Here is a 14,098-nt window from a genome sequence, read left to right on the forward strand (position 1 = left end):
ACTCTAGCCGCAGGCACCATTATTGGAATGGCGGTTGATGACCGACATTTCTCCATTGATCTAGGAAATGAACTGTTAGGACCAATCCCCAAGGACTGTTTTGACAGTGACAGTGATGACAACACAACACCAGACAGGATCTTCACCCGGCATGGGGGGAACTTCCTGGTGTACACTTCTTGCCCTTACGGTAAGGAAGATGTGACTTGTGACTTCAGGAGGGATGAGGTTATTTTCCAGGTCCATGAGGGCTGCCTTTCCCACCTGGAGCCTCCAGTCCAAATCAGCACTCTGACCAGGGACTTCTCCACCCAGCTGGAGGCCGCTGAGATAGCCAAACCAGAAGTCTTTCCAGGCTTCAGGCAGATGGTGGAAGAGAGAGTCAACCTTGCTGATGCCTGTGTGACTCTGGAACAGAAGCAAAAGTTGAAACAAGTTTTCTTGGATTTCCAAGATCTCTTTGCGGTAGACTCATATGACTGTGGTCGCACCGACATCCACACCACAACAATTCCCACGGACCCTGGAATGACTCCAGTGTTTTTGAAGCAATATCGCTTGCCTCTCGCACCCATGGAGTCCCTTGCTGAAATAATTAAGAAACTTGAGTCCCGGGGAATAATACGTCCAGTACACAGCACCTTCAATAATCCGGTGCTGGGAATATTAAAGCCAAACGGCCAGTGGAGACTCTGCACCGACCTCAGGGAGCTCAACAAACGGGTCCATACTTCCCGATGGCATCTGCCCTACATTGACCAAGGGCTGGCCCAGATTCAGGGGTCACAGGTATTCACAGCAATAGACCTGACCAATGGATACTGGACCGTGCCTGTCAGTAGGGAGGACCAATACAAACTGGCTTTTACCTTTGAGGGCCAGCAGTACACATGGACCCAGACTCCCTTCGGATACCTCAACTCCGGCAATGAATTCAACATTTTCCTACATAAGGCCATGCCCGACCTGGATGCGAGGGGTAACCTGGCTTATGTAGATGATGTCCTCATCAAAAGTTCATCTGTGGAGGAACACACAGCGGAGATACGTTATGTTCTGACACAGTTGAGGGCTGCCGGAGCAAAACTTTCCTTTCAGAAAGCACAGTGGTGTAGAGCCCATGTTAATTTCTTGGGGCATGAGATTACTCCTCAGGGTCTCTGTCCCCAAGAAAAGAAAGTGAAAGCACTCCAGAAACTGAAAGACCCCACAACTCTGCGGGAACTAAGGAGCCTCCATGGACTGACTAATTACAGCAGAAAGTTCATTGAAGGCTACGCAGAGATCACTAGACCCCTGATTCATCTCTTGAAGGGGGGGGGTCAAGTGGGAATGGGGTCCAGAACAATCCGAGGCAGTAAGACAACTCAAAAGAAGCCTCTCACAAGCGCCTTGCCTAGCTTACCCTGTCAGAAACAAGGAGTACTTCCTGGAGACGGCGTTCTCTAATACGTGCTACACGGCAGTATTATCCCAAAAGCATGACAAGGTCAATAAAGTAATCTCCTATGCGAGCAAAACTTTATCCTGTGTGGAGGAAAAATTCAACGATTGTGAGAAGGCTCTCCTGGCAACGGTGTGGGCATTGAAGAATTACCGCCCGTTTATCCAGGGGGAACACATCATAGTGGAGACTCCACACCAGCCTCTGCAATATCTCCAAAGTGACAGAATCCGGGCCGGAAATGTGAGTAATTCCGAATTACTTCCTGGATTCTGCCAATACAAGGCTTTCCTGTGGAGGTCAGATATGGCCAAACCAAGAAGAGTCCCCTCGCGCAAGGTCTGGCTGACTTGCATGATTGTGCCAGAGAAAAGTGTCTCGAGGACGAAAGTCTAAAAATCAAGGACAACATGGAGGCATACCTTAATTCCCCACACAAAGTCTTTGAAGAAGACAAGTGTGAGGGAATGCCCACTGTCTATGTGGATGGATGCTCTTACCATGTTGACAACGACGGGGAGAAAGAACTGGTGGCTGGCGTAGGGAATGCATGGGTGAAGGAGTTCCCAGAACCCTCCGCTGGATACAAAATTGGTCCCCGAAGTAGTCAGGTGGCAGAATTGATGGCTGTGCATAAGGCCATCCTCACTGCTGTCCAGCATCAACTCCACGAACTGGTCATAATCACAGAATCGGATTATGTACGGAACGGGTTCGTGGAGCACCTGGTCAACTGGAAAACCAGAGGCATGTTATGCGCTAATAACTAACCCCTGAAACATGGGAAGTTAATCCAAAACATTGATGATCTGGTCACCTCGAATGGGATGACCATCTACTGGAAGAAGATCAAGGGTCATTCCAAAGTAGAGGGACCAGACAAAACTGGAAATGACTTAGCTGATCAGCTGGCCAAAACCAGGGCCATCCAAGGGGATCTAATCGAAATAGAGTCCCTGTTGGGGGAAATCCAGGTCACCGCTATCACTAGGTACCAGACAAATGCTCACAATGATCTTTCAACTGCACAATGGAGTAAGGAGACACCTGAAGCTGATTTAATTACAGCTCAGAAGGGGGATCCAATTATTGGTAAGTTTTACCAACACCTTGAGGACCCTGAGAACTTTCCCCTGACGGATACCGATTACATTGGGAAAGAGGACCTAAGAGTGTTGATGAAATGTCCAAAAATGTTCCGAATCCAAGACGGTTTGTTGGTAAGGAAATCCCAAGCTGACCATGATCAGTGGGTGATTCCTACTTCATTCCGAAGCCTGATGTTAAGTCATGCCCATGATGCGGCCACCGCCGGTCATAGGGGGTTTCACACAACACTGGAAATCTTGAGAGAGGTTGCATACTGGCCACACATGGGGCAGGACCTCGACCAATACTTGAAGGGGTGTCCTGTGTGTGCACAATTTCAGCCATCATCCCTCACACACCGTGCGCCTCTCCAAAAGAGGGGGATGACACTGCCATGGTCAGATTTGCAAATCGACTTTGTAGGCCCCGTGATTCGCTTTGCTAGGGGGAATAAGTACATGTTGACGGTGACATGCTTGTTTACCAAGTGGGTGGAATGTCTCCCAGCCCCAAATTGCAAGGCAGAAACTGCAGCTGCCCTGACGATTAACCACATCTTTTCCCGTTTTGGTCTACCTCAAAAGATTGAGTCAGACAGAGGTAGCCACTTCACCAGTGAAGTAATGACAAAGATGTGGGAGATACTGGGGGTCAAAAGAAAGCTACATATTGCTTACCGGACAGATTCTTCTGGAGCAGTGGAGAGATATAACCGACCATTGTGAGCATCTTAAAAAAGTTTGTGGCAGATTCTGGGCCAAGCTGGGATATCCGATTACCTCTGGTCCTAATGGCCATCAGATCTACCCCTTCATCTGCAACCAAAATGTCGCCATTTGAGTTGATGAATGGACGCAAGATGGTGCTTCCCCAGCATTTACTCTACAGAACCCAAGAGCAAACGTTGATAAATGCCTCCACAACTCATGAGTATGTGGAGAATTTAAGGAAACACCTTCAGCATGCTTTTGCCTATGCTCAGCGGAATCTAGAAAGATCAGCCGAGATCATGAAGACCCACTATGATTTAAAAACTACCCGAAAGGTATATATCGTGGGTGATCGGGTCTATCTATACAATTTCCAAAGAAACCAGGCCAAACAGAGAAAATTTTTGCCTACATGGAAGGGACCGTTTGAAATTATAGACAAGATCTCCCCTGTGGCCTACAAGATCCGCATCCCCAAAGGCGGTTTGGCAGAGGGGGAAGACAAGTGGGTACATATAAATCAGCTAAAGTGTTGCCATCCCAGGCACACTCTGCAGCAACTGGAGGAGTCCTCTGCAATACCAGAGGGGACCGCTCCAGATTAATTCAGTTCCAACCCTAAAATATCCCACATATAGTCTCTAAAATATTATACTCTTGTAAGCCACTGTCTTTGAATGATAACTTGTATCTCAAAAGTAAAATGTTAGGTATGTTAAAGTATAAAATGTATATGTCTGCCACACCATTAATAGTGGTGGAAAAATGTCTACGAATAGGTATTGCCTTTGTCGTCCTAGGAGAAAGAAAACCTGGAGACTGACCAAGGAGGACGACCGGGGACCGGGAGCCGAGACCCGAGGGGCCCAGGGTACCGCCCAATCCTCCCATCAGGACCAGCCAGGAGAACTGATTGATCGACTGGAGGGAGGAAAAGATGCTGAACTGTGCCACCTACAGGATTGGAAGAAGATAATGGGGACATACCAGCGCAAGGGCTCAAAACCTCCTTTGCACCCGACTTCCCCTCGACTTGAATCAAAGCGCAGTCGGGCGGGGGGATTTGTCATGGGTTTTGACCCATGTTGAATCAATAGACTGGGTAGATGTGGGGATGAGCTGTCGCCGCCCATTGTTCTATCCCAGAACAAACTAAATCAATAGACTCGGTGGATGTGGGGATGAGCTATCGCCGCCCACATTCATGCCAGAATAGGAGAACTGCGCAGTTGGCACGAGACCACTCCAAAGATACAACCTTCTTGTGGGGAATTCATTTTCTAAATCCCAAAAATGGTTGCATTACCAGTACTCACCACTATCAGAAAGCCGGCGTTTTAAAACCACCAGACTTTTGTGTAAAACTGAACAAATGAAACAAAACCAGACCAAGGAAAGACTTGCTAAGAGGTGGATACAATGTAAAACTATATTCTGAAATGACTTGAAGGAAGTAATTATTTAATATATATGTAAAAATTGTCAGTTTGATTTGAATGTAGAAAACTGGGAACAAAAAGTGACATTTAGCTAAAACCTGGCTTAATGAAACTGAATTCTGCCTGACATCTACCCCCGACAGGAGTTGATACTGGATCAACAGCTGTGTTCCCAGGCCTGGCTGCCAGGCCTGGCTACATCCTGAGGTCACATGGCCCTGTTGATTAGATTAGGGGTGGAGCAGATGGGGACTACTGGGAGTTGAACAAAGGCCTGTCCTGGACTCAGGCAAATGTTATATTGGGCTGTCGTAAAGTGGCTTCCTCTTAGGGGAAACTGGGAGGGGCAGTGCATCTGGTAGCAGCCGAGCTTGGGGGAAGTGAATAAACCAGTTATTTCACCCTGTGATGTGGGAAGCCACACCCCTTTTTGACCAGGGCATAATTTTAAAAAGATAGATAAGTCAAAGTGCGGACTTTGTGATTTTTCTGTGAACATTTTGAGATGCGTTAGGACCTTGTGGTGTATTCTGGGGGGTTGCTAGCGGAAAATAGGGTCTCACTCCAAATGTCTGCATGTTAAAAATCTGACACTTCATCAATTAATGTCCATACTCCTTGCGCACATGTGTGTAAATTTGGGTAATTGTCCGATATTGCAAAACCAGTTAAAAAGCGCAAAATGTTGTCATTTTTGAATGCAAGCCCCCAGGAAGATCAGAGGTGGACAAGCATGGACCACAAGGAATATATAATGTGCACATGTAATTTCAACAAATTGTATATCTGGGAAGGATGTATTTGAATCAAATATAGATTTGTGGGCAAACTGACCAGGGGAGGATCCTCTGACCCATAAAACCTACAGCATCACTCTGACTCACATTTCCTTCCCCCAATCATGGGAGAGGGGAGAATTGGGCCAATGACAAGTAGAGAGGGGCAGGCTTAGCTAGGCCCAGGCACACACCCATTTTCAAAACACATAAAAAGAGACTGCTGGGACAGGTAGAGACATTCAAATCCAGTTGCGGCGGATCGTTTTGCCGGACCACACAACATTCAGAAGATACCAGTTCCAGACTGACTCCAGCTACATACTCCAGAACCTAGAACTTATACTTTAGAACCTAAATCAGAGGCCTAAAACCACAAGCTGAGTTCTCTGCAGCAGGCCTCAAATCATTGCAAGGTACTCACAGCCAGTCGAGCTGCTTGAATCCCTTGCCAAGAACTTTTGCCAGGACCAGTGCAGAGATCCAGGAGCCGTGCAGAGACCGCTTTATCTGGACAGACCAGACCAGAGATCCAGAGTGACCCAGACCGCTGTGAGCAGAACCAGAGAGCTGACCCAGATCACTGTGAAGTGCCAAGACCAGAACCGGAGTCCAGTCCAAAACCTGACCAGATCCGTGGCGAGGCCTATTTCAAATTTATATTGTGAGTACCTAGCAGAACTGTGCAGAACCAATCTCTTAGTTAAAATAATCTAATCCAAAGTATTTTAACCTAAGTAGAACAGCCTCCTAGAAATCGTGTCATTTGTCATTTTGTAAAGCTGCACCACTGTCACTGTCACTTGTCAATTCTGCAGCTGCATAGCTGTCACTTGTCAATTTGAGTTACTTTAAATCCGAAAAACTACCTTTATTTAATCGTCCGTATCTCTGGAACCGTTTGGGATAGGAACGAAATTTCCTCTGAAAGCTTAGAATTTCAGCTTTCCAACGGACCTAGAACCGACTTGCTACTCCTTATACTTTTGCCGTAATCACGATTCACGCACTCGCGAATTTTACCGCGATTTGCGATTTGGTTAAAAATCCAGCCACGTGTAACCATCAGCAGTCATTTATTTCCTTGCTAAAAATTTGTTTGCCTCTTAATCACCATCTCTGAATCATTGCTAAAGTGAGCCTGAACCCATCCCAAGTATCTCTCACTCACCCTGAACCTCCTAAAGGGAATTAAAAGCATTTTCAGGATATTTCTCACTTCATTGCCACCACATTCAAAGCACTTGGGCCTGTGTTTTAAAACTCATACCGGTTTTCTCTAAGCTTGCTGGGGGGAACTGAATTTCGTATTGTATTTGATTGCATTCCTGAGAACTGTGTGCTCCCCTTTCCATCTACTTCCATGTCTTACATTGCATAGGGGAGGGGGGTGAATTGCCAGAGAAAAAGTGATTATATTATCTTTTGCTAAAATCATCTCAAGTATTTCTGTACTGCATTTTATTCCTCATTGCTTTTCCCTTGAAATCATAAAAGTATTTTTGCTACTTGATCCATCCTATACTAACTCCTCATTGATTATAAAGAAGTGTGTTAGTGTCAGATTACCCATTGTTGATTAACATTATATTTATAAGGGCGATATCGATTATTAATTTATTATAAAAGCGTGGTATCTATATTTTGTCTTATTTCTCAAATAAACCTTTTAAACTTGCAAAACAGAACTACTTCTTGGCTCAGTGGGGTCAGGGGGATTCTAAGAGAGGGGTGTTATATAGGGGTAGTCATCCAGAACTCATGAACTGGACATAAAGATATATCAATAAGGGTTTCCATTCAGTATCCCAGACTAGGCATTGACTTAGCTGTATTGTTGAATTGAATCTTCTTACAGAGCAACGGGAACTTACCCGCCTACACTGCTCCAGGCTCGTCCGAGTCCGGAGACAAAGGGCTCTGTACGTGCTGCAAGCTGCACCCACAAGCCTTTATCCCGCGTGTTATCACAGGCCACCGACTGTGAGTTTCTGAGGGGGACAAGATGCAAGAAAAAACAGTCGGAGATCAGGAACTAGGGGGTCACCGATTCCCTACCCATGTGTTACGCCTCACTCACACCGCTGATAGGCGCTGGTGACGCGGCCATGCACGCGGCCATGCACCCCTCGCCAGCAGGCTTGGCTCACCGTACCTGAGCTCCGGCACCGCCAGAGAGGAGCTCAGCATTCCGAGTAAAGCACCCTACAGCAATAGAGGCAACTTCAGGCCTCACCGCCTACCATGGCTGCCTCCGACATTACACTGAGGTGATGATTCCCTGGGCATCACATACATCCTGCACATTGATGGAATGCCAGTGCTTGCGTTTTCGATAGATGTGCTCAGTGGCCATGGGAGGACGTAGAGCCACATGGGTGCAATCAATGGCACCTAGCACTTTGGGGAAGTGTGCCACCCCGTAAAAGTCCTGGACAACGGCCTGCCTTTCTGCAGGTGTTCTGGGCATGTATATGTGCCTGCGGACTGAGGGGTGGGCATTCATGATTGCCAACACCTGGTGTAGGCAGCGTGACTGCGTGGCCTGTGAGACACCCCCAACTATGGCACTTGTCCGCTGAAATGACCCAGTAGCCAAGAAATGCAGTACATTGAGCACCTTTTTCAAGGGGCTCAGTGCTTGGGAGCACAGGGTGGGTGACGTGAGTTCATCCTCCCACTCAGCAACCAGTTCTAGGATGATATCGGGTGGAAACCTGTACCTCCCATAGACCTGGTCATCAGGCATCCCAAAAAGGCTGGTCCTGGGTAAAAAAATACAGGGCCTGGCTATCCTCCTCCTCCTGCAGTGTCCCACGACCACTGCTGCGAGGAACAGTATATTCATCGTAACGTATGAGATTGTTTGTTGTTTGCACACACTTTTATACTGCGCAGGGCCGCTTACGCCAGCTTCCTGCTGACGTACATGTTTCCGGATTAGCGCGTCTTTTTTGGCGCACGGGTTTCCCCTGTTTGATTCCATGAATACGTGTTGTTAGCGCGCGTGTTGGCGTTACAAGCATTTTCCTGCTGTACTTTCCCCGTAACGCCCACATTTTCACGTGTTGTTCCCCATTCCGTGTGCTCCGCCCCCTTTTCTTGTGTGCGCTACACGTTGTGCGCTTTCATCCTCCCATTGGGCACAGCGTTTAGTGACGTGTGCGCACGGGTGCACCACCCACGGATTTGGTGCACATCCCAGGGTTTACACGCGCAGCGCATTGCATGAATCGACAAACGGCTGCATGTGCGGCTTTAACACGCGTGCGCTGCGATTTTCAAACTTGCGCTCCCCTTTTCGGTGCACATTTATTCCATGAATTACCCTGACAAAGTTAAATCGAATGGTTGCAGTGTGTATCTTTTGAGCGGATCAGGCTACTGCACCATTTTGGTTATGTTTTCATTTTCAGGATAACATGACTAAACTTTGAAAGCTATCTTGTTTAATATTCGGGTGCCTGTAGGAGGTGGCAGTCATACATGAAGCTATTTTCAGCTAACCTGTCAAGGAGTCAAAGCAGGATCTCGCCAAAATATTAGTCCTTCAGGCACGCAATTGCAAAAAAGAAAATATGACACAAAGCAAGCTAAAATCCACGAATGTTATATCCAAGTATGCTCCAAGCTCTGCCTACCCAGAGCCATGCCCACATGATATGATATGATTTTGCATTTATAACGCGCTGGTACACAAGTGTTTCTTGGCGGCACAAGACAAGGGAGGGAAGACAGAGGGAAGAGAAGACACACGATCTTACTAGGCCTTGTGACATTCAGGTCATTCCACACTTCCACACCAGCCAACTCTGCTGCCCTTACAGCCATTCTTGCCCAAGTGCATTGCACTGACTGTCCTGCTGTTTGTAGTAATCGCTCTGCAAGTCATGCATGATGCACCCTTCTTGAAATGCCTGCTTCACGTTCCCCATGCTTAAACAACCGATAACTGCATGGGCAATTTGCTAATCATGCAATTCTCTTCAAAGTCTGGCTGTGGCATTACTAAGAAAACAAGCTAACAGTTCTGTCAACAAAGCCCAAGTAATGTAAAAATACATAAATGCATATCCGCACTGCACCCTTCACAACCACTTTCCAAAAGAGCTTCGGAACATACCCGTTTCGCGATTTATAATCCAGCCCCCCTACATCACTTGTCTATCCTAATCTTCCTATCCCATCTTGAAAACAGGTTGCAACCTATGATATGATAGGTTATTTGTAACGCGCTTAATACCCAGAGGTTTCTAAGCACGGAGCCGAGTATCAAACCTGTGGTGCTCCGTGTCGTCTTGCTTCCAAGGCGAGCATGTTCCCCCTGAGCTAGCCTCCCGAGACATGTTTCACCTCTCACCTTTTAAACCTTGTAAGGCACTCTGAGACCATAAGGGTAGAACCAGCACTGAGCAAAAATTTAAATGAATCTAAACAAATACTATTCATAAACAAACCCATAGAAAATGGCCGATGGTCAGCTCAGGTATGAGGACCTGGAAGACTCATGGAATTCAGATAGAATACAAGGGTGAAACTGAATAACACAGGCTGCAGCTCTTCTTTAAGGACAAAGCTGCATGTTTTGCAGAAGTTACCCAATGTGGAAGGCTATTCCCAGATGTGGTTCCACAGCTTGCAGTCCCTAGAGACTCAAGGCACACTTCACAGATGACACCCAATGTGGTCGAAACATGTCTGGGGTTGCTTGCGGCATCGTGAAAGCAAGGTAGTTTAGCAGTTCATGCAGACTGCCACTTTTTTGGGTGGCAGCAAGCCTGATTTGCTCATTTGGTCTACTTCCATTATGGCACAGCAGACTGAGGAACGAAGGTCAGGACTGGGTTGCCAGAGCAATTCCAGTGGGTACGAAGTATTCAGATCCTTTCCTCCAGCATTTCTTTGTTGTGCAGGCCTAGAGGACTAGTCATTCTACGCAGTCATCAGTTTGGGAGGCAGTGAGGCACATTGCTTATATGTGATGATGCAAAACAAAAGTAGCCTGCGAGAATGGCATACTTATGCTGAAATATGGGCTTGAGGGTGCAGTGGAGTTTAGCATTGACACAGAGAAAATGTGGTCAGAGTTGTGCACTTAAGCACAGCCAACAAGGAGATGAGGCAAGGGGGCATCAGCATAGCACAACATGCACCAGGAACCTTTGGGATTATTGGCGTATCAGAACGGTTGACTATGGCCACAGCACCACCTGGATATGGAGTCACCGTGTGGGTACCCCAGGCTTTCTGTGACACATGACAGGTGAGAATTAGAAGACCCGTGCAGGTGGCAGTTATCAATATAGACAGCCTCCACATCTTGTATCCCTTTCCATAGGAATCATGTCTGGATGTTCTCAATGATAGAAAAACAATGGTACTCATTAGGAGTATGCTGGTTCGGAATTAACGTGCCAGTGATTTCATTTACCGGCAGGTTTCCGGAGATGCATAATCCAACCTTGCCGGTGGGGTGGACTGATTTACCTACAGCCAAGTGCTGGAGGTAATTCAGGCACCGCACTGGAAGAAACAGCCAGTATTACTATCACCAGTATATCTGGTGCTGATAATACCTGCAATTGTCCATGGAATGGGGATTAACCTTCCATTGCTGGCACCTGTAATTGCCGATAATTCTGGCATATCAGGCGCCCATAAATATATGTCCTTGCGTTCCATGTGTTAATAACAACAACAAAAATAACGACATACATTTTACACTTTAATAACACTTTTTACCCCCCCCACTATCCCCACCCCTTTTAATCTCTTACTCCAACCCCAGATATAATTTTACTAACAAAATGTACCTTTTTGTGGTCATTCAGGTGTCACTGAAAACGTTTCTCATTATTTATTTTTTGTTATTAGCACTGCGTATCATCCATTTGCCGCTATCCTACCTGATTTAGCAGTGGGAGACCGGAAAACTACTAATCAGCCCTATTGACTAACCAAACACATCAACACCCTCCCTTCCCACCTTCTTTCTTCTAAAAATCAGCACCAGCCATTCCCCCACACATTTAAACACAGTGGCAGGCACTTCATACTAATGTTTAAAGGAGATCCTGAGAGTGTCTTCCATTTTTAGTTTGGGCTATCATGTAGCAAAACGATTGCATTCTTTTACAGATAGGGCAAATGGCATATGAGGAGGGACACGCAACCTGTAGTTGTTTGGTTATTTGCCCACCCATTGACTGCCCATGTCCATGCTAATCCCTATGGCCACTCCCACCCACTTCTTGCCCCTCCCCACCCAGAAAACCTCCTCATTGGAAGTCTTAGAGCTCATCTTAACTTTGCACTAGTCTTCCAAGAGTTAATGACTTAATTTGAGCTCTATACACGCTACTGGAGTCATTAGCACTGGGTGTGTCTTTCACTGAAGTCCTGATAACAACAATCATTGACAAACCCAACAGTTTGACTTGTGTATAAGTATTGGGCATTTGCCAGGCACTGCCATTAGACGCCCACATACTCGCACCATTTTGCAACTGCTACCATCAATGGCTTGTTAATATCACTATGAAAGTGCCTTGCTTGTGCTTTTCACATGCCTACACAAAAGCCCAAACCGTTGGCATTGCCAACCATCCACAAATCTCTGCGCATATGCATCCACCAGGCCTTAATGATAAGCAGTCACTCCTTCTCTTTAAACATTGCTGCCCTCGCATGCAAAGCAGTCGTGGACGTCACCTCCTGTATCAATCATTACTTGGTGCACGCACCCCATTGCCATGTGGCTAAATCACTGCATCCATAAGGGGAATACCTAGGCAATGCCGCCACACTTGGATTCGGTGGCTCGTTGGATATTCTCTGCGGCAGAGGCGTTGCTAGATGGAGGCTGAGCAGGCTCTAGCCCCAGGTCTTTTGTTTGTAGCGCTGGATAGAAGCTCAGGGGCTACAACCAAAAGGCTAGCTAGTCCTGAGGTGAATGTTGCCCCGGATCTTTTCCACACCTGGCAACGCCCCTGCTCCACGACACGGAGAAGGATGCAGTAAGCTGAGACCGCAACACAGAACGAAACATGGCAAATCATGATAATACGTGATCCATTACTGGAAAGTAACAGTATTGCTGTTAAAGAAACCAAAATTAGGAAGCAATTTCTGAAAGACCTGGTTAGTTTGATGTCTAATTCATTTTTCCTATCATTGCTAAGATTGCAATTTTGCCTTGTCTGCTGCACTAACCGCGCCAGTCTAAGGTAATAGTTGTTGCCGTGAAGTTTACATTTTAACATGTGTTACATTTCATAGAATACATTAAAAATGCCTATGATTAACGAGATTTGCTGGGCAAAATATGTTCATATTATCTTTTTTACTTAAGAATATCTTTGTAAAAATGCATATTGACATTAATAAATAACACGGCAAAATGGAGAGATAGGACCAGTGGTATTAGGTGAGCTAATCTAATCTGTATGTAGCCGGAAGGCCACTCAGATGCCTCATGTAACTAAGCTCATCACATGTAACAGTGCCTCGATCGATGCCCAAGGGCTGTTTGTGCGCTGTATAAATTGAAATAAATAAATAATATGGCTGTACTGTAGTACTAATAGCAGTGTTTATCTGCACTATTTGGCTTGTTCCACCAGAATTACTGCATGCCACCTCTTGCTTTTCCGCCGCTTTTCATGGAAGTTTTACCAGCATGCCAAGCAAGTGTTCGGATACTGCAGAGCACGAATACAGGCAGAATCCGTACAGAGCAACTGATTTACTGTTAACTTACTATACGTTCCGTAAATTCTCTTTCAAAGCCACTAGCTACAGGGGCCGCTAAGAGCTAACAGTAAATAGCAGTGACAGCGACGCCCCCTCATTCGCAAGTCAGCAGGCAGATGACACGGCAGTTGTTTCACACTCACTCTGGGCCCCGGAAGCTCTTCCCTTCTTCGTTGTTTCATGATGTCCATCGCTCCCTCGACCGGTCACTTCAGTTTCCGCCCCGTCCCCCAGCCGAACTGGCTCTGTGTGGAAAGGCTTGGCATCAGGGAGGGCTTATACGTTTAGTATCACTCCACGATAGATGACGGGGGATTAGGTGATTGCTTGTGAAGGCACTTAGGGAAATTGGGCCAGCATCGCTGTCCAGCGCTCGACACAGGCCATAACCCCCTCCCCCCTCTTATCCCGCCCACACACTGAAAACTGGTTCATTTACTGCACAAACGCGGGCACGTCAAATGGCCTTGGAAGGGTACAACTGATGGGAGTGTACACATATTAGCAAAAGCTTGGCCTCATGGCACATTCAGTAGGGGGGGAAAAATGGCGGCCAATGTACTTAGAAGTGAAGTATATGAAGTAAATCCAGCACTGTACCTCAAAAAATCCTTGGAATGAATTACCGCTCACGGCAAAGATGATGATTCCTCCAAAGAGTCTTATGTAATCAAAATATGGGGAATTATACCTCCATAACACCACTTGTAATCCCACAGTACATTTGTGGAAGAAAGCGCAGGTGAAGGTAATGGATTTTGCCAAACTCCTAATGAGGCTGAACGCCTCAGCATCCAGCATCAAGATGGAAGAAGTACTGTGTTGTGTTCTTGATCCTGAATCTGCCTATTAATCTCAGTCTAATGACATATACACATGCTTTTTAAA

General features: G+C 46.4%; 1 protein-coding gene across 2 annotated transcripts in view; it reads right to left on the reverse strand.

Moving 5' to 3' along the window:
- Nucleotides 1-13,498, reverse strand: part of LOC138497940 (uncharacterized) — a 195,580-nt gene extending 182,082 nt beyond the window's left edge. The window contains exon 1 of one of the 2 annotated variants that reach the window (XM_069621678.1): nucleotides 13,354-13,498. In XM_069621678.1, coding sequence (XP_069477779.1) covers nucleotides 13,354-13,401 — 48 coding nt within the window. In that variant the 5' untranslated portion in view covers nucleotides 13,402-13,498. The remainder of the gene's footprint in view (nucleotides 1-13,353) is intronic. The other variant, XM_069621677.1, reaches the window with a different exon arrangement.
- Nucleotides 13,499-14,098: the final 600 nt, after the last annotated feature.

The sequence above is a fragment of the Ambystoma mexicanum genome, chromosome 5q, assembly GCF_040938575.1.
Source record: "Ambystoma mexicanum isolate Mex_15411 chromosome 5q, UKY_AmexF1_1, whole genome shotgun sequence".
Lineage (NCBI taxonomy): Eukaryota > Metazoa > Chordata > Amphibia > Caudata > Ambystomatidae > Ambystoma > Ambystoma mexicanum.